At 49.7% G+C, this 23,024-nt stretch overlaps 3 protein-coding genes across 7 annotated transcripts in view; 1 reads left to right on the top strand and 2 right to left on the bottom strand.

Annotated features, from left to right (window-relative positions):
- The window catches only part of LOC100541272 (GON-4-like protein), a 20,914-nt gene extending 10,288 nt beyond the window's left edge, over window positions 1-10,626 (top strand). Inside the window, exons 17-31 of one of the 2 annotated variants that reach the window (XM_085209699.1) lie at window positions 125-269; window positions 448-598; window positions 890-1,006; window positions 1,096-2,835; window positions 3,339-3,582; window positions 4,341-4,522; window positions 5,038-5,235; window positions 5,618-5,761; window positions 6,051-6,194; window positions 6,492-6,611; window positions 6,750-6,863; window positions 7,325-7,532; window positions 8,316-9,087; window positions 9,531-9,633; window positions 9,963-10,626. In XM_085209699.1, coding sequence (XP_085065825.1) covers window positions 125-269; window positions 448-598; window positions 890-1,006; window positions 1,096-2,835; window positions 3,339-3,582; window positions 4,341-4,522; window positions 5,038-5,235; window positions 5,618-5,761; window positions 6,051-6,194; window positions 6,492-6,611; window positions 6,750-6,863; window positions 7,325-7,532; window positions 8,316-9,087; window positions 9,531-9,633; window positions 9,963-10,112 — 4,532 coding nt within the window. In that variant the 3' untranslated portion in view covers window positions 10,113-10,626. Of the gene's footprint in view, window positions 1-124; window positions 270-447; window positions 599-889; window positions 1,007-1,095; window positions 2,836-3,338; window positions 3,583-4,340; window positions 4,523-5,037; window positions 5,236-5,617; window positions 5,762-6,050; window positions 6,195-6,491; window positions 6,612-6,749; window positions 6,864-7,324; window positions 7,533-8,315; window positions 9,088-9,530; window positions 9,634-9,962 lie in introns of those variants that run through there. The other variant, XM_085209700.1, reaches the window with a different exon arrangement.
- Window positions 10,574-14,370, bottom strand: MSTO1 (misato mitochondrial distribution and morphology regulator 1). 3 transcript variants are annotated; one of them, XM_085209713.1, is made up of 15 exons: window positions 14,271-14,370; window positions 14,052-14,202; window positions 13,874-13,970; window positions 13,756-13,810; window positions 13,615-13,684; window positions 13,439-13,487; window positions 13,083-13,188; window positions 12,831-12,948; window positions 12,608-12,742; window positions 12,354-12,506; window positions 11,966-12,097; window positions 11,671-11,855; window positions 11,356-11,454; window positions 11,154-11,272; window positions 10,574-10,944 (listed from the first exon to the last, which is right to left on the bottom strand). In XM_085209713.1, exons 2-15 carry the CDS (start codon window positions 14,124-14,126, stop codon window positions 10,706-10,708), a joined length of 1,632 nt encoding a protein of 543 aa, XP_085065839.1. In that variant the 5' UTR covers window positions 14,127-14,202; window positions 14,271-14,370; the 3' UTR covers window positions 10,574-10,705. The 3 variants fall into 3 exon arrangements, with proteins under 3 accessions (XP_085065839.1, XP_085065840.1, XP_085065838.1); XM_085209714.1 differs by lacking the exon at window positions 14,271-14,370 and having other exon boundaries at window positions 13,639-13,684; window positions 14,052-14,244; XM_085209712.1 differs by lacking the exon at window positions 14,271-14,370 and having other exon boundaries at window positions 14,052-14,243.
- Window positions 14,277-23,024, bottom strand: DAP3 (death associated protein 3). Of its 2 annotated transcripts, none has more exons than XM_085209738.1 (13): window positions 22,853-23,024; window positions 22,352-22,398; window positions 19,188-19,310; window positions 17,588-17,689; window positions 17,269-17,377; window positions 16,738-16,830; window positions 16,388-16,518; window positions 16,010-16,090; window positions 15,673-15,831; window positions 15,211-15,270; window positions 14,725-14,814; window positions 14,468-14,585; window positions 14,277-14,387 (listed from the first exon to the last, which is right to left on the bottom strand). In XM_085209738.1, the coding sequence occupies exons 2-13, from the start codon at window positions 22,391-22,393 to the stop codon at window positions 14,302-14,304; spliced, it is 1,194 nt and encodes a 397-aa protein (XP_085065864.1). In that variant the 5' UTR covers window positions 22,394-22,398; window positions 22,853-23,024; the 3' UTR covers window positions 14,277-14,301. The 2 variants fall into 2 exon arrangements, with proteins under 2 accessions (XP_085065864.1, XP_010722238.2); XM_010723936.2 differs by lacking the exon at window positions 22,853-23,024 and adding an exon at window positions 22,625-22,845.

Raw genomic sequence — 23,024 nt, 5'->3', positions numbered from 1 at the left:
AACACTTTTTTTTCAGTGAAAGTGGAAAGATCCACAGAAAGGAATAAAAGAAACACACTTTTCAAGAAGTCAGTAGTGAGTAGCAGTGTTTGCCATTCGTGCATCTGTGCTCATCTCTTCACAGCCAATGATTTTCCATGTTTGCCAAAGCAAGTGGCCTGGATTTTGGCAACAAGGAGAGTCTTTATGTATCCAGAGCTACTGCCAGTTTGTTCCTTGAAAGCAAACCCTCCTCGGGACAAGATTATCTTCACCAAGGCAGAGGACAAGTAAGTGCTTAGAATTACTGAACAGCACAGACACGTGTGAACTTTCTTTGTGTGGAGAGTTTCTAGGATGCAAACTGAAGGATACCTGTCTGTGTGGAACAGCACATCCAAATAGCATTCCAGAGTACTGTTAAAAGACTGCTTTTTTTTCTTTTTTTCCCTCTCCTTCCTTCTTCAGTTTATTAGCTTTGGGTCTGAAACATTTTGAAGGGACAGAGTTTCCAAAGCCTTTGATCAGCAAGTATCTCTTGCCAACAAAAACTGCCCACCAGCTGACAGTGCGAATCAAGAATCTCAATATGAATCGAGCCCCGGATAACATCATCAGAGTAAGTGCTGTGTTATGGATCGGTGTCTCCCGATTCAGTTCCTATTTGGCATGCAGTGAGAGGTGTGCTGTTTGCTCTGAGGACCTTTTCGTGTACGTGCTGACAGCTTCCTAAGAGCAAACGTGACTTTGTTCAGCTTTTATTATTACTGTTACCTTTACGTACCTTTCTGTAGTGGTTTTAATTATTTAATTCCAATGAATGCTTTTACTCAGTGCAGTTCTTAGCCTGCATGCCACCAGTTATCAGACAGGTGTTCTGACCGCAGTTGCCTTGCATTTCTCTGCATAGCACTATAAAAAGACAAAGCAGTTGCCTGTTCTGTTCAAGTGCTGTGATGAAATCCAACCTAATGAGTGGAAGCCACCTGTGGAAAGGGAAGAGCATCGCCTGCCATTTTGGCTGAAGGTACAATTGCTGCTGCTGCTTTTACAGTTTGTGGGTAGGAAGAGCCTTTGGACTGGACTGAAAACCTCTTGTTTTTTTTTATTTTTTAGGCAAGCTTGCCTTCCATTCAGGGGGAATTGAAGCAATTAGCAGAAGATGCCAGGGAGGTGCCAGGCTCAACCGGTGAGGAGTCAGACCTCTTGGGCACAGAAAAGGAATCCTCAGACACAGAATGTGGTGAAAAATACCCTCTGCTCATGCCGAAGGGACTGGTCCTGACCTTGAAGCCTCTTGCCAATCGATTCTCTAGGAGAGCATGGAGAAGACAGAAGTCTTCAGCCCTGAAGCCTGTCCTCATCCGACCGAGTCCTTGCCTGCAGCCCGGTTCCAACACCGTTAACATTCAGAAAACTGTGAAGTTATCCCAGTCAGAAGCTCCTCCTGGCAAAGTGATGGTTCAGATTCCTCAGTTAATCCAACCAGCTACGGTTGTGCAGACAGTTCCAGGAGTGCAGCCTTTGAATGTGCCAGCAGTGGTAGGAAGTGGGGATGGCTTGGAATTTCAGAATGTGCTCTCTGCTTCGCATCCGGACTCCAGGCAAGGTTTCTCGGGTGCTGTGCCACCAGCTCTGGTGTCCTCAAATCCTGTCACTTTTCAGCCCAAACTGATGTTGCCAGATTTGGCTGGAACAAAAATACGCAAACCTTGTGTTCGTAAGGGATACCAAAAGAAGAAAGGGACAAAAGCTGCCCCACTGATAAAGGCTCCACCTTTGATTCAGCCATCTCCTGTCATCCTTACTGTGCCTGCTACCACTGTGAAAGTGGTTAACATTGGCAATGGTTGCAATATGATTCAGTCCATAAATACAGCTGTTGGTAGAGGCACTCAAGCTATTCCAGTTACAACCTTACTGGTAAATCCTTCCACTTTCCCATGTCCATTAAATCAACCTCTGGTGACGTCTTCAATTCCTTCGTTGATTGTCTCTCCTAACCCTGTTGGTCTTTCTGCATCATCTGTTGGTGAAAGTGAAGAGCAGCTGAATCTGATTCCTTCGTGCACTGCTGGAAACAACAAGAATTCCTGTCCTGTGGTGGAGCCCAAGGCTGAACCCCAGGAGCTGTGTGTTCCGTGCTCAGCTGCCTCCCCCAAGAAGGACTGCAGTGCAAACCCCACTGCTTCAAATAATGGCAGTCAGGAAAAGGTAAACAAAAGTGACTGCTGTAGCTGGACTGTGGTAAAAGCAGAAGAGAACGGTTCAGAGCCGTTGTCTGTGGACCTTTTGCCTCGTTTAGAAGATGCAGATAAAACAGTGAAAACTGAAGCTGAAGATTCAAATGATGCTGTCAAGGAAGTAAATCCAGTACAGAAGAGGAATCTGCTGTGTGCTGAGGTTAAGGAGGAGTTCATGCTGGGGCTTGGCCAGGAGCTGAACATGGAGGCTGCGTGCTCGTGTGTTAATGAGCTGAAAGAAATTAAAAAGGAGCACGCTTTGTGTGAGGAGAAGGGAGAAGAAGAAAGGAGGGCTTTGCAGTCTTCTCCCCGTGATGAAGCACAGAGGGAAGCGGGTGCCGTTGGTGGAGCACAAGCAAGCAGTGAGTCTCCAAAGAATCATTCATCCACAGCAGATATTGAAACAGAATTTAGCAGCCCTCTGGGAAGACCAGAGGATTCATCCAGCATGGATGGGCAGTCTGTTGGGACACCCGCTGGCCCTGAAGCTGGAGGAGAAAGGGAAGGGCAGGAGGAGGAAGAGGACGATGACTTTGATGATTTTACACAAGATGAAGACGAGGAGATGTCGTCAGCCTCGGAAGAATCCATCCTTTCAGTGCCTGAACTTCAGGTGAGAGCAAACTAAGCTTTAAAAAATGTTGGTGTTCCAAAACACCTCAGTGAAGTAAGGAAAAATCACAGTTTGCGCCTGATCAGAAGGATGGAATGTTAACCATGTATTATTGTAGTACTTGTGCTGGTTTGGGAGAAATGGTGCACTGCATTTTTCTGAGGAGATTTTGAGTCTAAACTTAAAGGAATGCTTTGCAAAATCCCAGATTTGAACTCCGCTGAGTTGTAAGGAGATTCTCAAGCGAGGCTGTTTGTTAGTCCAAAATGCTTTAGTTGAAAAGTAGTTTCTGAGACAAAGTTCCAGATATAAAATCTTTAAGGATTGTTTGGCGCAGTCCTCCCAAACTTGAGGCTTCTATAAACTTCAGATTCTGACACTGAGGTTTGTGCACAACCGCTCAAAGATGTGTGGTTCTGGTTCTTGCTGAGATGAGTGAGCTGGTTGCTGAACGACAGACAGACACTAAAAGAAATGATTTGGCATTTTGTCGTTTCTTTTAGGAGACAATGGAAAAGCTGACCTGGCTTGCAACAGAGAGACGTTTAAGCCAAGAAGGAGATTCTGAAGAAGAGAATTCTCAGGAAGAGAACTCTGAGCCGGAGGAAGAGGAGGAGGAGGAAGGGGAGGGAATAGAGAGCTCACAGAAAGATGATGAAGTGTGTGGAGATGTGTCAGAGGAACCTAAGTCAGCCTTCACGCTGACCAGCATGGCCCCGCAGGTGGAAGCCCACAGAATGCCACCAGGTAAGCTGGTCAGTTTCTTTTGACACAGGCATGGGGAAATATAACTGCTGCCTGCATTAAAAGTGACAAATGGGGACACTCTGTGTCACATCTTTGCTGAGTTGAATTTCATGTTACAAAGGCATGCTGGGGAGCAGTAAGGGACAGCTGTGTAGCAGCTAAGGCCAGAGATGGGTTTCTGGCTGTTTCCAGAGATTTTTCTCATTGACTGCTATAAGTAACTAATTTATATCATTAGCCAGCCTGACTAATTGTAGTGGAAATGCTAAATCACAGGTGATTGAGCACCTGCTGGGAAGGCAGGGCTAGCTAACACAGGGGAGCTCAGCTGCAAGCAGTGCACCTGAGTGACTGGAAGGGGTAGAGCCAGGAGCCACCTCTTCCCAGACCTCGTTTAAGGGTTGGCAGTGAAGGTGAGAGCTCTCTTGCTGGAGATCTGTGCCTGCTGGAGCCCTTCCAAAGGTAAGCAGCTCTCTTCCTTCATGTCTGTGTCTGCTGCTGCTGCATTTGGGCTTGTTGCCAAAGGCTTTGCCACCCCCTACTGTTGCAGTACTTTCCATTCCATTATGGCATTATATTAATGAAAAGTGTGTTACTCATATGCTTAGAGGAAGGTGTAAACTGATCACTATGAAAACCTCAACTCTGAAAAAGCTGCTTCTGTATTGTGCTGTTAGTATAGAGCAATAGTTGTCTGCCAGCCAAGAGGATGTTTGAAAAATGGGAGTATGACTGACTGACTTGGTGTTTCTTCACAGGAGAGAACATGAAAGCCCCTGGGAAAAGCAGGAGCTCTCATAGAGCCAGAAATAAGAGGGGCCGGGCACGAGCAAGCAAAGACACATCAAAGCTGCTCCTCTTGTATGATGAAAACATCCTGGAGAGGGACCCCCTGAGGGAGCAGAAGGATCTGGCGTTTGCACAGGCGTATCTGACCAGGGTAAGGCAGAGCAGTTGTTCATGTTTGGGGTTACATCAGACTCTTTGAATCCTCAAACACAGTTCAGTTCTGAGCAGCACAACTGCCATTTCTAACTGTGGGTACTGCTGCTGGCCTGGATGGCGTTGCCATTCTTCATAGCACACCACCTGGTGCTCCTTTACTTACTAAATCCTTTGTCTTGGCCCAGGAATTTTCTTCTCTCTGCTCTTCCTATTCTCTCCCCTGCCCTGCTCAGGGGGAGTGGGGAGAGAGTGACTGTGGGGATGCTCAGCTGTTGTCTGGGATCAACCCACAAGACTGAGCCTGTTTTAAATTCAGAATTACACATTCTTGGGTTTGGTTCCCTTCTCCCTTGCGGTCTGCTTTTACCTTTGAAGAAAGAGATTTTGTTGGCCCAGCAAAGCTGGGAGCACTGTAAGAAAGCTGAGCAGCAAGAGATCAAGAGATTCCTACATCTACTTTTTCCTTCCTGGGTGTCAGGCAGTCCTACAAAGGTCTGTTGTTCTTTGCAGGTGCGTGAAGCACTGCAGCACATTCCTGGAAAGTATGAAGACTTCCTTCGTGTTATCTACGAGTTTGAGATCAGCATGGACAAGCAAACAGCTGTGGATCTATATTTCACTTTACAGAAACTGTTGCATGACTGGCCACAGTTGCTCACAGACTTTGCTGCCTTTCTTTTGCCAGAACAAGCTTTGGAGTGCGGGCTGGTAGGTAGAGTGAAAGAAGCAGACAGTGTGAATGCTTATGGGAGTGAAAGAATGAGGAGTTTTCCCCAGGGCAACAGGAAAAACAGGTGGTAAATCATTTGTTTACCTTCTGTTTAATTAGTTGGAATTGAGAAGTCTAGTGTCTGTTATGAGGCTTATCCTGGGTGTGACTGTGGAGAATCAATCAGCCTTTCCCCCTGGAGTCCCAGAACCCGACCACAGAGAGACATGGGCAGATACAGCCAGTGGAATGGTTTCCTTGTCTCAAAAGTCAGCCTTCCACTTCTCCCATCAGCGAGGCAGAGGTTTCACCCTTTAGATTGCTTCTGAGGTTGTTGTTTTTTTTTTTTCATGAGGGGTGAATCTTTTTTCTTTTGATAAGTTTGAGGAGCAGCAAGCATTTGAGAAGAGCCGGAAGTTCCTCAGGCAGCTGGAGATCTGCTTTGCTGAAAATCCTGCCCACCATCAAAAGATCATCAAAGTTCTGCAGAGTTCTGTGGACTGCCTCCCCCAGGAGATTGCAGAGGTAAGGAGGCATCCAGGGATCTTTCTCTAAATATCCCTGAGAAGCAGTGAGAGATCCTCCTTCTCAGTTTCCACGTGCAGTATTTTGTAAGGATATTTCTTTGCTAATTTGATATCTGCACATGGAATGATCTCAAAATATTCTTGAGCTAATACCAACATGACATAAACTTCCACACTGGAGTTGTACTAAGCTTTGATATTCTGCCTGCCCTGAGAAAATCCTGCTCAGAAGAATGCGATGGCGTGGAACGAAACACTCATTTTTTCTCTGGATTTCTCTCTTTCAGCTGAAGACCCAAATGTGGCAACTGCTGAAAGGACACGACCACTTGCAGGATGAGTTCTCTGTGTTCTTTGACCACTTACGGCCCTCAGCCAGCCGCATGGGGGATTTTGAGGAAATCAACTGGACAGAAGAGAAGGAATATGAGGTGCAGTGATGTTTTCACAGGACCGGGAAAGATAAGAAAATATAATAAAAATGTTTGAACCTGAAAGGCTCCAATCATGGCTGCATTTCCAGAGCAATGGAGGCAGCAGGGTGGGATTATTGCTGGACTGGGGCAAACCTTTAAAGCCTCTTTATACAGCATTTATCTCTTCTAACACAGCTGGGCTGGTGGGGCACTGGAACTGATCTCAGTATTTAGAAATTCACAGGGAAGATGAAGGGGTTTTTTTTGAGAGCTATGGTGGTAGAGCAGTTCTTTGTTGTTGTTTTCTTTTAGTTTGATGGCTTTGAAGAGGTGTCTTTGCCAGATGTAGAAGAAGAGGATGAACCACCCAAGATTCATTCAGCCCCCAAAAATAAGAAACGTAAAGAAATCGGAGGCCAGAACAACGACAAGGTGGGCCTGGGGCATCTCATTAGTCCTTGTATTTGGACTCTAGGCAAATGCATGTCCACGAAAATAAATGTCTGTGTAGGAGATCTGTCATCTCTGTGTGCAGTGCACACTGAGCAGCTGCAGTCTGTCTGTTTGCAGGAGGCTGAGTGGGGAGATGGGATGAAGGAATGCTCGTGTTCCTGCCATGAAGGGAGTGGTGAACTCAAGCTGAAGAAGAGCAAAAGGAGGAGCTGCAGCCATTGTAGCAGTAAGGTGAGGTGGAGCTGTTGGTGTGGTGGGTGCAGGTTCTGCCATGAGCCTCACTGAGAGCTTTTCAGACACAGGTCTACTGTCTCTGAAGTATCACGTGTTGGGGAAGAGAGTAGAGATAACCAGTCCTGTCTTCCTCTTCAGCGTTTTGTCTGCCCTTCCTGGCCTTCTCTGGTCAATCTCCTGCTCACGTTCAATTAGTACAGCAAAGAAGGACAAATTTCATCAGTTTTGGTGTTTCTCTGAGTTAAAAATAAGCTTTTTTGTGTGTGTTTCTGAAAGTGGTTTCTGTGTGAGAACTGTGCCTATTGGTAGTGGAAAAGATTTGGCTTCCTAGATGCAAACATACTGCCAAACTGAAGCCTTAGTTTGGATCAAGTAATGCTTTGGAAGCAAAGGCTGAGGTGTTGGATCCAACCAGACCCAACACATCTGTAATTAGATGCCTGTTCACTGATTTGCAGGTGTGTGAAAACAAATTTTATAAAAATAAAGATTCTCAAGAGCTGAGTGCCAGCATTGCTCAGCAAGAATCCAGTCCTCAGCCTGAAGGGAAGGATTCTGGAACATCGAAGGAACCTGCAGAAGAAAACTTGGAGAACAGAGATGAGGGGGAGGATGTTCAGAGCAGAACAAAAACTGCATTGAGGAAAGGGGATCCTCTGCCTGCAGGTATGTGAACATCCTCTATACAGATGCTTACTAGCATTTATCTCCAAACCTTTTTCCACAGATGAAAACAAGCGTGGAACTTCCTAATGGAGATCCATTGAGATGCTTTAAATGTGATAAATCCAAAGCATGCACTTCAAGAAAAGCTCTCCTGACTGGAAATATTATCCCTTTTTTAAAGTTACTGATACATTTAAGCTTGTTGCCAATGTATGAACTCTATTCCCAGCACCACCACTACATGATACTGCTTTTTTTCCCCCAGTTTTGATATTAGCACAGCAACTCAAAATCTCTTTAATCCTCCTTTAAATAATCCCCATCACATCACTCCTGTCTTCTTCAGTGCAGCACAGAGAAGGGGAAACAAATTTATTGCAGGATAAACAAACTGAAAGGAATCTCTGGGTGACCATTCAGAATTTAAATACAGGGGTTTAAATTTACGGTGTGGTTTTTTTGAGTAGGGCACTGAAAGCATCAACACCTGTTTCACCTGAAAGCTTTGTTCTGGGCAGTGCACGTAAGGTTTTTCCATGTGCTCACTTCCCCACACAGCAGTAGTTGTAGGATCTCACAGTGCTGAAGGAAATGGACTGCAGAGTGCTTTCTTGGAAGTGCAATATGAATAAAGTGCAGCTGCATTACAGACTGCTCCCAGACAGCTCTCAGTTATTGCTTGATCCTCTAGAATCCAAAAACCTCTTTAAAATGAATTCATGAAACCTCCAGAAGCTTTTTCATACAGGAACTGAGCTCAGGTTGTTTGGGTTTCTTTACCAGGATCTCACCCAGAAGGAAGAGCAGCCTGCAGCAGACACACATCTCCAGACAAAGCTGCATTGCCTGAACGCCGGCTCCAGGAAGGAGCTGTGAGTGCTGCCAAGGACAGTCACTCTTTCATTGCTGCACCTGGATGGACACGCATGCAGAAAGCTGCCCCAAAACTACCTCAAGAAACCAAAGGCAGCCCTCGCAGTGCAGGGAGCGGCAGTGAAGGACTGAAGCAGCAGCAGCAGCAAGGAGGTGTGGATGCTTCCCTTGAGCTGAGCAGAGATCTGCTCTTGTCGTCTTGTTCTGCCACGCTGAAAGGCTCCGTGCGACCCGGCTCCTCCAAAAACAGTTTGTGTCAGACTGAAGGGCTTCCCTCAGATTCATCAGATAAGTTCGGTCATTCTTCAAAATTAAATGCAAGAGAATTTGAGGGACCACCTTTGGCTCTGGAAGGAAAATCTGAAGCAAAGCAGAGTTGGATAACACCAGCTAGAAAACCAGCACTGGGTAAGAGCTGCTGCTCGCCGTCCCCCAGTAATTGTGCTTTGGAAGCAGATAAAATGGGCTGCACTGGAAGTGTTCCTGAGAACAGATTAAAGTCAAATGCAAACAACTGCTTCCAGGTGCACCAGCATTCTGAGGAGCTGGAATACAGAGTGTGCACTGCCTCCCTGGGGCAGAAGGAAGAGGAGCAGCAACAGCAGCGAGTCACGGAAGCAACGGTGTGTGCCAAGAACAGCAAAGTCAGCTCTACTGGGGAGAAGGTTGTTCTCTGGACCAGGTACATCTTGAACTGTATCTTACATCCTTAGTGCGCTCGGTGTTTGGATTTACCCGTGGTATTTTGAGAGAGTTCTTAATTTTCATCCTCTTTTCCCATTTTCTAATGTCTTCTGCCCCCCTCTCCCCTCTTTGATTATTGTCTTGTTTCCTCTGACCACATCTACCATAGCCTTTGCTGTGGCAGTGTAATTGCTGCAGTACTCCAAGCTGGGGGGGGAAGGGAAAAAAGCACCTTTTTCCCTACAAAAAGATAAAAACAGGGTAACAGCAGTTCTGCCCAGAGAGATTTCTTCTGGGTAGTGAAGGAACAGATCTGCTGTGCTGTGTTGAGGCTGTGAAGTTTGATCTTCACTTGGGAACGGAGCTCTTAGGTTGGCGTTGGCAGCAGCATTGTTAGCTCATGGCTTTGGCTGCTCTGATAACCATCCTGCTGCTTCACAGGGAGGCAGACAGAGTCATCCTCACCACCTGCCAGGAGAAAGGAGCCCACCTGGAAACCTTCCAGGCCATCTCACAGAAATTGGGCAACAAGACAGCTGCTGAGGTAAGGGTGGTGTGGAAATGCTGTGTGTGTTGAACAGGGAAAGGGGTTGGGAAGGAAGGAGGGGTGTGGAGCTGCTGTTGTACGTGCAGCCCAAGCTTAATTTTCAATATGATGCTGCATCAGAGAATAAGAATCCTCAGCAGCGCAGCTCCATGCTCTCATTTTAATTTGCCTTTAGGATTGAGTCTGGCATAAGATCTCGTCATATTTTTATGCTTAAAAAAATACAAATAAAGCCTGACCTTCCTCACAGGATGTTTCTATTTGAAACTCTTCTTTCCTATCACCTTTCAGGCCCCTGCTCACTTTGGCTTTCCCTTCTCCCTCAGGTATCCCACAGGTTCAGGGAACTGATGAAGCTGTTCCACACCTCCTGTGATGGGAGCTCAGAAGATGAGGAGGATGCAACGAGCACCAGCAATGCAGACCAGCTGTCAGACAAAGACCTCCTGCTTTCTGAGGAGGAACCCGACGACTGAGGCTTTCCTGACTGCAGCAGGAGAGCTGTTTGCTGCAGATAACAGAGGAAAAATGCTTCTGCACGTACTTGGTGGCACCTTTCTTTTGGTTCACTTGGGTTTCTGCCAAGCAGCACTTTTCCATCTGCATTGAATTAAGGGAACAAAGAGGAATATCCTCCTTTAGGAACAGGGTGAGGCACTTCAGAAGCGGGGTGACAGAAGCGATGGTTCTGGCTGCGGTAAAGATTTGGGCCGTTCTACCTTTGCATGTAAATACTGTATCATAAGATGTCTGTTTTCATGTGGAACACAAGACTTTTTGTAAATTTTCTTCCCTTGTGTTGATTGTATATGGGAAAGTTAACAGAATTCAGATGGTATTTATTATGTGGTCTTACTCTAAAGCACACGAGTTGGGTGCAAAGTCAAGGAAAGCAGCTTTCCTCCTTGAGAACACAAGTGCAAGTAGACTGCACAACTCGAGCCAGCCTTTTAATAGTCTAAAATAAAAAAGAAAGTCACAGTTGGGCCATTTTCAGAGCCATTCCCTTTATTTTGAAAGCGATCTCAAGAATTTCCTTCCTTTCCCTGTCTCCTGTAATAAAACTCCATCAGTCCGAGTCGCTTTCATCCTCAGAGTTACCAGCTTCAAAACCCATTTCGTAGCACTGTGCCAGAGTTCTCAGCTCCTGGAAGGCCTCATGGAAGTCATCCTCTTCAACTCCTGCAGCAAAGAAGCTGGCACAGCGCCGAGTGCCCAACTTCTGGAGGTCCTTGCAGAGATCAGAGAGGAGTGTGCGCAGAGCTGGTGAGGACTGCAGCGATGTCAGCACAGGGATGCTTTCAACAGCTGCAGGAGAAAACGTTTTTATTTAAGCATAGGAATCAAAACTTGGTTTCCCAGTCCTACTCCACAGTGCTGTCGATAAGCGGATGTTTTGCTTGCTGCTCGTCATTTTCTGCCCTGCAAACTCAGAAAAGGATCCTGTACCTTTGTTAGGCCCTTCTGCCCCACAGGATTGCTTTCTATCGCAAAATAATTGTAAGGGGCCACATTACCTGCTGCAGAATAACTGGAAAGATTGTCTGGGAGGAAGCCTTGTCTGCTCAGAAGAGAAGAAAAAATGCGGGGATATGGAGGTAGAGTAACGCACGGCTGCTCGAGAACGTGGGATGCGCTGCCAGGAAGAAGTTGAACGAAGTTACCCCAAACTCTGTCTTCCATTTCCATGCAGTGTTCCCTAAGGAGCTTCTTACCAACCTGAATGCCCCAGGAAACACAGTGTGTAAATAATACTGCAGCACCTGCTCGGCTGTCTCACAGGCGTGGAGCGGAGAAGGCGGCTGCTGTCCTGGGCAGCTGCAGCAGAGAACAAACTCATGGTTTTCAGGAGGACGTGAATGAAGATATTGGTGACTCAGCTGCTTTTTAACTGCTCTGCTATGCAGCTAATAGCAAATACTATCACTGGACTCTGAATCTGACTGACACTCCTGATGGACAATAACTGGAAGAGATTTTTTCTAACAGAAGTGCCAGAGTGCTGACGGAAGGCTTAGTTTAAGTGTTCATTACCTGGTTGGGTTTTCTTTGCAAATTCCTCTTAGCACAACAGACTGAGCAAAACAGCGGCTGACCTTTTGCTCCCCACATGAGGACAGAAGCTTCCAGGGCACGTCCTGCTGATGTGCACACAAAGCATCTGGGAGTGAGTGGCCACGCACAGCGGGGAAGGGAACTGCAGCCCACGCAGCCACAACCTGATTGGAGAGAGGTGACAAACTCAGGGTCTGCATCACGCTCCTCATCCTCCTGCCGTAGGTCCTGTAGGGCTGAAGGAGTTTGAGGCTGCTGTGTTCACAGCCCTTACTTTTCTCCCAGAGAAATTGAGCATCTCAGCAAGGTGCATCATGGAGCCTCGAGAGGAACAGAGGCGGTACGGAACCGTGAGGGTATCGAGTGCTGCTGCCAGAACTGCACTGCTGTGGTAGTTCAGGGACGCCTGCAGAAGGGGCAAAGGGCAGTGCTGAAGGACAAGTTCAATCCTTCTGTTCCTTAAGTAACGTGTATAAAAATCAGTGAACTTTGACATCAAATACAAAAATGGTAAATCAGCCATTCGGGCTCTGCTAACAGGGGAAAAGGCATTATTGTTTCTTTGCTGAGCAAAATGTCAAATACATCACTGAAACATACAGCTGCAGAGAATAACTTTAGTGGTACATCTGCTCTTAGGGGAGAGGTGGCACAGGACGTACGTCGTAGTTTAGGTAGGGGAACGCAGTGGGAGGTTGGGGTTTGATTCCTAAACTGCCGCTGAGTGACAGAGGGCAGAACAGGGAGCTGTGAGCGGAGAGGTGCGCGATGCCAAGGGCTGTGTTCAGCACTCTGTAAAAGTTCTTCTGAGGATCCTGGGGGGGAAATGGAAAAAAAGATGCAGAGAAATAATGTGATTTGGTTGAACAGAATAGCTTCACCTGTTCTTGTGGGTTTTTTTTCTCCCTTTACTTACTCCCACGTTATGAGTGACTGGAGTCAAGCCCCAGGTCAGGATTCCTTTTCTTGAATACTCATCGTGCAGCAGTTCTGTCACTTTGGCACCAACTCCAGAGAACCCATCGTGGAGGTCACAGAGGACCTGAAATCCCTGTGCAAAGTGAGGGCCGAGCTGTGAACTGCCGCTTAATGCTAAAGCAGGGAAAACTAAATGGAGAGCTTGGACTATGCTGTCACACCTGCAGGTAATCACACTCCTCAACATAGAAGTGCAGGCGATCTTCCAGCTCTTCCATACAGCCAACATCTTGCAGGAGCTTTTCTCCTTGCCCAAAGGCTTCTAGACGACCAGAATCCCTAGAAAAGAAAATAAGAAAGCAGGATCAGCTCTTATTCCACTCTTTTATATTTACGTGAAGGCAAAGCGAAGATCCTGTTCTGGGTAACAGAGCCATGGGCAAAAGGCTGTGGGTCTCTGTGCTCAGCCGTACCCATCGTGGTTGTATTGCTGGAGGACATAAATGCTCCTGGGGTGCAGCTGAACGCTGAGATAATCGGACCAGAGCTGCGTGCTGCTGCCTGGGGCTGGAGCTGCATCTGGAGAGAGAAGGAAGAACCAAGAAGGTCTTTTCCACTCTCAATATCCCCTCGAATGGAGAAAAGGAGAAGGAAAAGCTCCTCCCGCAGTTGGTTAGGATGGTTGAAGCTCTTTGCTTCTTTTCTACCACTTCTGTATGCGAGGAGATGTTACTCTGTGCCCTCCCTTATGCTGCTGGTTCTTCCACCTTCACCAACTGAACCACAGCCGCACGGACAGCGCAAGCCGCGGAACAGAGGCGCAACGCACCTTGAACGGAAGCGCTGGAGCTGCCGTCTCCGTCAGCTGAAGCGTCTCCCTACAGAAAAAGCCCAGGAGCGGCGGTTACGGATGGGAACCTCGCCCGTCCCACGGCGAGGCCGGAGCCCGGCAGGGAGCATCGGGGCTGCAGCGCTTCCCCCGCCCGTTCCCCGCCGTTCCCTCACCGGCCGCTGCCCGCCATCCCGCACCTCTGTCTCGGTTTCCAGCTCCGCGTAGTTGGCCACATCCCCGCGCCTGCAAACGACGCACAGTGGCGGCGGCGGCTGCCGGCAGCGCCGCTCCTTCCCGCACCCCCCGCTACTCACCACGCAGCCAGCGGCTCCGGTCGGACCCCGCCGCGCCCCAGCGGGCCCACACCGCCTGCAAGAGACGGCGGTCACCGGGAGCGGGGCGGCCACCGGGAGGGGTCCGCAGCCGCCGTACCTTTCAGCTCCAACGCGATCAGACGCGGCGTGCAGCCCTCCCGCCCGGCCCGCAGCAGCGCGGCGGGGCTCAGCTCGGTGCCCGGCGGGGGACGGCGCTGCGGGGGAAGGACGGAGAGAAGTGAGCGCGGAGCTCCCCCCGCCCCGCCCCGGGAGCGGCCCCGGCCGCGCGGTCCCACCTGCAGCCCCCACCAGTGGGCGCCCACGCAGCCCGCGTAGTGCCCGAGCTGCAGCGTCACCGCCTCGCCCGCCATCGCGCGCCGCCGTCCTGCGCCTTCCTCATTGGCGGCGCCACCGGAAGTACGTTACGTAGCACGCCGCCCCCTCCGCCTATCGCATCAAAGCGCCATCAGCGAAATGCCCCGCCCCTTCCCGAGGCCCCGCCCCCAAGGACACACGTGCTGTGCAGCGCAGCGCAGCCTTTATTCACTACAGCGGCGCCGCCAGCCGCTCCAGCTGCCACGGGTTGCGGCCGCTCAGGAAGCGCAGCTCCTCTTTGCCGTCCTCCGTGCGCGCTGCAAGAGAGAGGAGGCACTGAGAGGGGACGGGGGGAGACCCCGGGCTGCAGCCCCCAGCCCCTGAGGCGGGCACTCACCCTTGTCGTGCTGCAGCCAGCGGCAGTGCAGGTAGTAGCGGTAGCAGCTCTCGAACTCCCGCTCTGTGTAGTTGGGCACGAGGATGGGGACAAAGGGATCCAGCGCATCGAACCCCTCCTGGAATGCCAAAGGGAACGAAGGTGCGTTTGAGCTCAAGGAAAAGCAGAGCATAGACTGCAGCCTTGGGGCTGAGCGCAGCTCCAGACTGAGGTTTTGTTTCCCAACGTAAAGGAGAGAAGAGGCCGTGGCTGCTCACCTTTCCCAGCAGCTCGTGGGGCAGATGGGCAGAGCTGGGCTTGAAGAGGGAACCGGTCTGGCTGAGTGTGGTCACAACGGCACCACCGTTCTGAAACAGAGGGGCAGAGCACCCTGTGAAATGGGCACGGCTTCCACAAAGCATCCCATGGCAGCTCAGAGGCACCTGAGTTCCAAAATGCTGCGCTGTGGAACAACTGTAACTATAAGGAATCCAAGAAGTTCTCCTTAGTTCAACAAAATCAACTGCAGCATCATTACCAGTCGGTGAATCCTGGGCTCTCAGGAAGTGAGTTACAAACTATTCAAGGAAGGCATGGCTGCCTATGTGAGCTGCTGTTACATTCTTACATCTGCTGCCAAACGTCAACCAGATGCTGACCCCAAGCAGTTGCACTGTGCTCTCCTTTACTGAAGGAAGAGTAGGACAGCTGCAGCTTCACGCTTCTCAGCAGGAGCTTTAATCGACAGCTGAAGTAAAACTCACCCAATTATTCATCATCATCTTCCTTAGGTTGTACACCAATGTCAGCTCCTCTGGAGAAACCTGACGAAGAGGGGATGGTATGACTTCTTTTTGTCAGCAGTTTCTACATGAGGAATACATTCCTCTCCCCCCCTTTAAATTACTCTGGAAGTATCATTTGTATGCATCATTCAGGTGCATTCCTTCTTTGCTCTTACTTAGCATTACTGGGGCTGAATAGGGCTACAGAGAAGCGCCCAAACCTTCCCTGCCATAACTGCATCTGAATCTTTTCCCTCTTGAGACAACTTCCTTCAGTTAAAACTGCCTGAAGCCCAGGCTTTATTTCACACATCCCTCCATGCTGGCAGAGCCAAACATGCATTTCAGTATGTATGACTTCACAGCAGGGGTTACTCCTGAACCTAAATTAAAACAACGCGTCCCCCCTGCTCTCCACACACATTCACACTCTCTTCTTACAGGGCTTTTGTCTTCTTTCTTTAACGTTGTCCTTCCCCAGAGTGCATTGACTCCATCCACCGCCACCAGGACTCTGAATGAACCCAGACAGCACTGCTGCTTGATCTCTTTCAGCACCACCCCAACCACGTCGCTGGCGTTCTTCACTCGAGTTAAGCCCTTCAGGGAGGAAAAGGAAGATAACTCAGGTTGTTCTTGTTAATGCAGATTGCTGGGGCACTGTCTGCCCTCCCAAAGGGGTGGGGAAGGTCTGACAGACTTCTGAAGCAATCCTATTTTACAAAAGCAACGACGCAACGTTCTGATAGAAGCTGAGACAAAGCAGGCAGCTCCTTACCTGCTCCACCACCTCTCCCAGCGGCCTGCCCTGCTCTGTGCTGTCTCGTTTGCTCCACACGTATTTTTGTTGTGTTTTTATCTGTGTCAGAGAAAACAGCAATTCAACCAATGCAGTAACGCAGAGGCAGCCATTCCCACAGAGGGATTTAAATCACTTCTTTTAAAAAAAACTGCATTCTAGCAATAGAGAGGTTTTATGTGTGCAGTACGAGTGCATGCATCACCACACGAAGCACTTCTCATCAGTGGGCACACACAGGCTTCACCTCGAGGTGCTGACAGAACAGGAGCACACAAACACGTGGTCCCAGAGAGGCGATCCTGTGGTGATGATCTCTCGTGGCTACAAACCAACAACCTGGCAGCCCCTACAAACCTCCTTTAGGAAGCTCTCATTTGTGGTTCTGAAGTTCCGGAGCCAGAAGGATGCCTGCAGGGGCTGATCGAGCCTCTCCTTGTTGTAGGAGGACTGCATGAGCTCCTTGCAGTTCTTCACCCAAAGATGAGCTGCAAGCAAAGGAAAGCAGTTGCTATTTTGAGTCAAAATGTACGACGTGGGTGCACCACTCATCCTCATTCTGCTGCATTTATGAGGAGTCTGCCAGCATTAATGGACAAAGCTCTGCGAGGACAGAGGTGACACAGACCCATCATTTTCAGTGTGCTGCCCTAAAGCTCTGCATCTTCCCTATCAGGGACAGATGTGAGCACCTGACACAGCCTTACCATCCGGGATGTGCAGCACCAGCCAGCCCTGCCGTGCACAGAAGTGAACCACGTGGCACAGCGTCATGGTTTTCCCAGTTCCTCTCTCACCATCTTCACCACAGTCTGTCAAGGAAAATCTCCAACAGAACGCTTCATACGTAGCATTAAGTGGCTGTAAATTGTTTGGCAAAAAGAATAAAGGGAGACAAAGGTCGTAAAAGCGAGGATGGAGTTCCATCCAGCAGCAAAGCAAGGCTGAAGAATTCCTTCTCCCCACGTTCCCCCTCTCTCTTCAGGACTTCAGGGCTGCGATTCCTATTCCCTCAGTTGTGCTGATACCACCGTTGGTGGAACTGTGCCTACACCCAACAAGGACTATCAGCTCTGGGAACCTCTCAGGGTGACTTTGCTGACAACAGATGGGGCAGAGGCAGCTCCCGAAGGATGAAGGAGTGCTCAGCATACAGCAAAACACTGCCCTCACGTGCTCACATTCACCTGCTTGTATTTAACCCGTGTTCCATCACCAAGTCGAGTGATAAAAGATACAAATCACATATCTGACGACGGGGTGGGCAAAGTTGGAGTTCTTCAGGTATGTGAAAAGTTCTAGAGCAGGTTTTCGCACCATGATGCAGGCTTCTTTGAAGGTCTTAATCTGAGAATAGGACAAGAATAAGGAGCCATATGTAGCACACCACAGCTCTTCCTAGCATGAGTCCATCTCTGACTGGAACCATCAAAGGCCTTTCCTGGATGGCACCAGCCAGGGAAATCACCGTTATGCCTCAGTCCATCACATCTTTGCTGCTGTTTGATACAATCATCTCTAAAGCACTCACACAAATGTGCTTTGATGCAGAATTACCTGCTGCTGGAAGCGATGGGGCAGTCCATGTGGGAGGACAGCCTTCACCTCCTCCAGAGGAATGCTGTAATGGTGACCCTCGTGCTGCTCACTGTGCCTGGCCTGGGAAGGCAAAGAGCAAACTGTAACACTCTGAAGTCTGACTCTGTTCTGCACGCAGGGACCCTCAGTCAACACAAGCATCTGTTTACTGACAGTCAGAAGGACCAGCACAGTAAAGCCAGGCAGGAATTGTGGCATCAGAGAATTACTGCCATAGAATTCTCCAGCCTACCTGAGCTTGTGCACAACCGCTGTGTTTCACAGGCATTGTGCCCTATGCTTTATGGAAGTATCTAATCCTTCACTGCTCCACTTCTCCTGATCACCACTCCACCTTAACAGCACTGTGGTCGCCCTCAGAGTTGCCTGCTAGACTCAAACGTACTTTTTTTTTTTTAAGCCCATGAGTGGATAATTTCCACCCATCTATTATTTGAATAAGGCATGGTTTGACAGAGACTACCAGCAGCTGTGTTTCTGCATGGCACTGCTCCAGAGATCAGTTTTATTCTCAGTTTCATCACTGCTGCATAACCTCAGGCAAATTCCTTCACCCTCAGCCGCCACACCTGCAAAGTGGTTCCTGCCTTTAGCACCGTGTTTAAGTCACTCTGAGTTCTGCTAACAGCAAGGTGTATAAAAGCAAAGTCTTATTAAAAATTTAGCTTTCACCTGGCCTTCTTAATCCATTTTTAATGGGGTTTTACTGCACACTGTAGGAGCCCGGTTGCAATGATGAGGATTGGTGCCGAAGCAACCCAGCAGCGCCGCTCTGCTCCCCACGCAGCCTGAAGTGCTGCACCTCGAGGAACTGAGCAGAGAAATGAAGAAGAGATGCTGGTTGTCACCCAACATCAGGCACGTGAAGTCAGAATGCCAAAGCCAGTTGCCCAGCAACGTGGATTGTAGGCACAGGACAGCAGAGACAATTCTTGCCATCTGGACCCTTCTGTGCGATCTATAGAGACACTCAGACCACGTGAGCGAGATCATCTGCATGCTGCTGTTTCCATAGAGACCCCTGAGGAATCGGTATTGAAAGACTCCAATTACAGAGGCAGCAGCAAAGCATCTCAAAGGCTTCTTCCATTCATTTATCCCACTTTATTTTGTGCTCGAGACGAAGAGCATCGGGCTGGAATGATGCTGCTGGAGAGCTGCGCTGCGCTGAGGTGCTGCGGGGTGTGCTTTTCATCCCCCCTCACATCCAATTTGGGGAGGTTAGTCAGGGAAGAATCACCCCGGAGTTGAATTAATGGTGTCTGATGACAAGCTAAGCCACATCTGAGCCTGTACAATACATTAGTCTATTTCATCTGTGCAACTACAAAGAAGGAATCAATATTTGTTCCCAGGAGATTTGAGGCAGCAGAGCAGCCCTGCCTTGCTTAAATCCAGGTCTTGTTTTAAACTGCACGGCCACAGCCTGCTTTCCTCTGGGCTGGGGGTCACCACTTTCCCTTCTGCGGCCCAGAAGCCATCCCAGGAAGCACTCCTGGCTCCACACACGCACACACTGCTGGAATGTGGGCACCTCTCTCTGGCAGCAGGGACTCACCGGGTCGCTCTCGTTGGTATAGAAAATTGCTCTTGGTTTTTCTGCTGGGATTTGGACATCCTGGCTGACAACGGAACTGAAGCAATCCTTGGCTGCCGTGTGGAGAGCAAACCCACGGTCCAACTGAGGAGAGAAAAGTACAATCAGACAACAGCGCAGAGCAGAAGTCTGCTTCTTAGAAGTGGAATCTGCCATGAGAACGTAAACTCAACACGAAAATCCACGTTGCACTTTTCAATGCCTGCTGTTAAGCCATTTCCACCCACCTCACTCACCCAGAGAGCCAAGCTGCTCCCTAACTGAGTTATCCTCCTGGAGACGTGGCTGTGCTGGGCCACATTTCTGCCCACACTGATGCATAGCAGCGAGTGCCTCGATAATCCAAGCTGTGTAGTAATCCAGAACCACCTCAATTATGGAGAGATGAGTGCAGAGCTGCCCACTATTGGATATTTCTAATTACACTCCCCAAACTGATTTTTCCTGGCTGCGTCCCTGCATCCAGGCTCTTTCGTTACAACGCTGAGAAACTGAAACGGGCAGCTAAGCTGATTAGTTCTTCTCTCCATAGGCAGACTGCTGAAGCACACCCATGAAGCCCAGCCAACACAGCAAGAAAGAGAGGAGCAGGAGGACAAGCACTTCATTATGCGATGGCGAAAGAAAATATGAGCGAAATGAGATGCATTTGTCAATGAATCAAACATTTGTATACGCCAGAGGCTGAGAGCAAAGCAAGCAAAACCGAAAGCCACCCTCCCTGTTATGGACTGGAACAGTTGCAGGCTCTGGCTATAAACAGAGCGAGTGTTTTCCTGGCCTGTCTGCGTGGATGAGGGCGGTCAGAAACTGAAGGTTAGAGACAAGAACAGCTGTTTCCATTCCACACTGCATGATGCAATTCTGCTGTCATCCCCATCTTCCTCTGGGGGCCATTTGAGCACCACAAGGGCTCAGAAGGAAACATCAGGTCAGGTTTTACCCCACAACCCACATTAACCACACGACGATGGGGTCTTCAATCAGTGCTTCAACACCTTTTTAACACCATCTTTTGTTCCTTCAGTGCTTTTTTCCTCCTTGAGTACAAATGATCAATTAGGAAGTCTCACTTGGCTACCCCTAATCCTTGGAGGTGAGTTAACGTACAGCCTGGAGCAAGGCACAAGGATGTTCATTTAAGAGGTGAGCACAGCATGCAACCATTGCCACCTGTTCACCAAAACACGTCAATCCTGGCCCAGAATTCCAGCCCTTCTCATTGTCTTTGAGCATCTCACCTCCTCAAACCTGCAGCAAAGCACACAGCGTGAGCTGTGTTGGCTGGGGAGGAGAGGAAAGGTTACTGCTCTAGGGATGCCTTCATCTGGGGGACCCCAGCTCTGTTCCACGGAATGAAAACTAACCAAGGGTTAACTTCAGGCTCTGCCTGTGGTTTTCTTCACGTGCATCTGGATGCAGCTCAAGAATCGGTTTGAATAAAGCTTAATGAAACCACCTTTGAGAAAGGACAGTCTCAGATCAGCAGAAGTCGGGTTCCCTGTGCTACAAAAGCCAGCAGCTGCTCAGCTCTGCAGAATGAGCTCCTCTTGGCTTTGCACGGAACGCCAGAATCATAAGCACGCTCCTCTGGGACTCACTGCAGGGCTCTGCACGATCCTAACATGCACCTTAAGTTCTCACGTCCCCATGTCATCCTTTAACACAGTTGATCCAAGCAACACAGAGAAGATTTCACAGCAAGTTCCCATCTGTGGAAGGGCTGCAGTTTAACTCGGATCCCTGAAATGGCAGCAAAGCATCACGTGGTGCAGGGAGATTAATCATAAAGTCATGTGCCGTAAGGTGGAGCTGTTCCTACACAGCTGGGTCTCCTGAAAAGGCTGCTCACTGCGTGCAGGCTGCCATGATCAACACTGTGACACCAGAATCTTCCCTCTGGGAAGGAGGAGTTACACTCTTCCTCTTAGAGAGGTTCATAATCACTAAGTTCTAATGGAAAAGCATTTAAAAGACAACAGCAAACCAAACAACTGTCGTTCCTGACCACTGAGAAATCATTCCAGGCTGCAGTATGGACTGATTACACCGTGCATGACATAAGGAAGCTTTGCTGGTAGCAGAGTGCTGCTGCACTGCTGGGCCAACGTTCCTGCACCCACCTGAAGCTCTGGGAAGCTCACCTTTCCACCTGCAGCACAGGCTTTGGGAAGGGCTGTTTTTTTTCCTTTTACCTTTTCCAGCAGTGCAGAGCAAACAGATTCTTCACCTTCTGAGAAGCACCAGTAGTGAAGAAGGAGAATTCTTGCATTCTGTGCATTATGGGATGCCCAATTTCGGGCTTTTAACAGTTGTCCCATTCAAGCCCTCTGCCCAGGCACGCTCAGATATTTGCTGTCTCACATTTATACCAAGGGAGGGAAACGTAGAAGGAGGAACACAAACAAGCTGCCTCTCTTCCCATAAAGGGAGACACCACATTTTCACACAACTGATGCGAGATGAAAGCAATTGCACTTCTTATCACAGAATGGTTCAGGTTGGAAGGGAACTCGAGGATCATGAAGCTTCAACCCCCCCCCATTGCATGCAGGGCCACAACCTCCACATTTAACACCAACCCAGGCTGCCCAGAAATTACTTTTGAACCCTAGGAAGTCCCTAAAGGAGGATTTGTGGGGACCATTGGCGTCAGCAGCGTCAGGGAGTGCAGGGCTGGAGATGCCTCCAAGGACCCCAAATGGATGCAGTGCTCCCGACCCCCATCTCTGCTGCTGCACTCTGTGCTCCACGTGGCCAAGCAGCACAGAATCACAGAACGGTTTGGGTTGGGACCTCAAGGATCACGAAGCTCCAACCCCACACCAATGCAGAGCCACCAACCTCCACGTCTCACAGCAGCCCAGGCTGCCCAGGGCCCCATCCTTGCTGCCCTCCAACACCTCCAGGGATGGACGGGGATCCACAGCCTCTCTGGGCAGCTGTTCCAGCACCTCCCCACTCTCCCAGCAAACAACTTCCCCCTGACAGCCAGCTGAAAGCTGCCCTCCCTCCACTTCCAGCCATTCCCCTCGTCCTGCTGTCCTGCTTATAAACGGCCATTCCGGGTCCCTTCAGGCACAGCTGCAATGGGTGAAGCAGCACCGTGCTGTCACACTGCTTACCTTCAGAGGGCGGCAGATGAATCCTTTCACACTTCTCAGCATTCTGTCTGCAGGGAAAGGAGGAGGCCGTTCAGTTTTTTCCTTGTTTTCTATATTTTCCCCCAGATCAGAAGCGCTGCTTCCCAGACAGCTTAAATTCACTCTGACACCACATCGCAGCGGCAGGGCTGATCCCAGCCAGCTCCAATGGCTACAGAGGTAAGAAGCACCACGGAGCAAAGCAGCGCCGGGCTGCACAGCGCAGCCGTTACCGCCAGGACCGCAGCCGCGCACCAAGGAGCGACGATGAGGAAACTCTGCGTTCTTTCCCCTCACAGCCCGCACAGCTCCGCTTCCCCAGCAGATTTCCGAAGGATTTCACAGCCCGGCTGCACCCGCACCCCGCCGCTCCCTCCCCTCAGCCCGAACCGCCGGCACGGAGCCTCCTCACGGCGGGGCCGCGGCCCGGAGGCAGTGTGCGGCCTGCAGGCCCCGGGCGGCTGCCCTCAGCCCGGCACTCACCGCCGCGCCGCGAGGCGCGCCGCGAGGCTCCCCGCGAGAGCGGGCCGAGCGCGGCGTTACTGCTGCCGTGAAGGGACAAAAAGATCAGCGCGATCCAACCCGAGACCTCCGGCCGCTTCTCGTTTTATCCCCCCCGCCACTCAGGCTGCTGAGAGGGGGCGTGGCCTGGCGC

Source organism: Meleagris gallopavo, chromosome 27, assembly GCF_905368555.1.
Source record: "Meleagris gallopavo chromosome 27, MGAL_WU_HG_1.1, whole genome shotgun sequence".
Taxonomy (NCBI): domain Eukaryota; kingdom Metazoa; phylum Chordata; class Aves; order Galliformes; family Phasianidae; genus Meleagris; species Meleagris gallopavo.
Note: the sequence above shows the minus strand (reverse complement) of the source record. Positions and strands in the feature narration are given on the sequence as shown.

What these genes read in the sequence shown, in the direction of transcription:
- DAP3 (XM_085209738.1), bottom strand. Translation starts at nt 22,393, where the DNA reads ATGCTGAGAAGTGTGAAAGGATTCATCTGCCGCCCTCTGAAG. An exon ending in CCCATCGCTTCCAGCAGCAG is followed by an intron (nt 17,378 to 17,587) that starts GTAATTCTGCAT and finishes TCCTATTCTCAG; the next exon opens with ATTAAGACCTTCAAAGAAGC. An exon ending in AGATGATGATGAATAATTGG is followed by an intron (nt 14,815 to 15,210) that starts GTGAGTTTTACT and finishes CCTCTGTTTCAG; the next exon opens with AACGGTGGTGCCGTTGTGAC.
- MSTO1 (XM_085209713.1), bottom strand. Translation starts at nt 14,126, where the DNA reads ATGGCGGGCGAGGCGGTGACGCTGCAGCTCGGGCACTACGCGGGCTGC. An exon ending in CAGTCACTCATAACGTGGGA is followed by an intron (nt 12,507 to 12,607) that starts GTAAGTAAAGGG and finishes TTTCCCCCCCAG; the next exon opens with GATCCTCAGAAGAACTTTTA. An exon ending in TCCCCTACCTAAACTACGAC is followed by an intron (nt 12,098 to 12,353) that starts GTACGTCCTGTG and finishes CCCCTTCTGCAG; the next exon opens with GCGTCCCTGAACTACCACAG.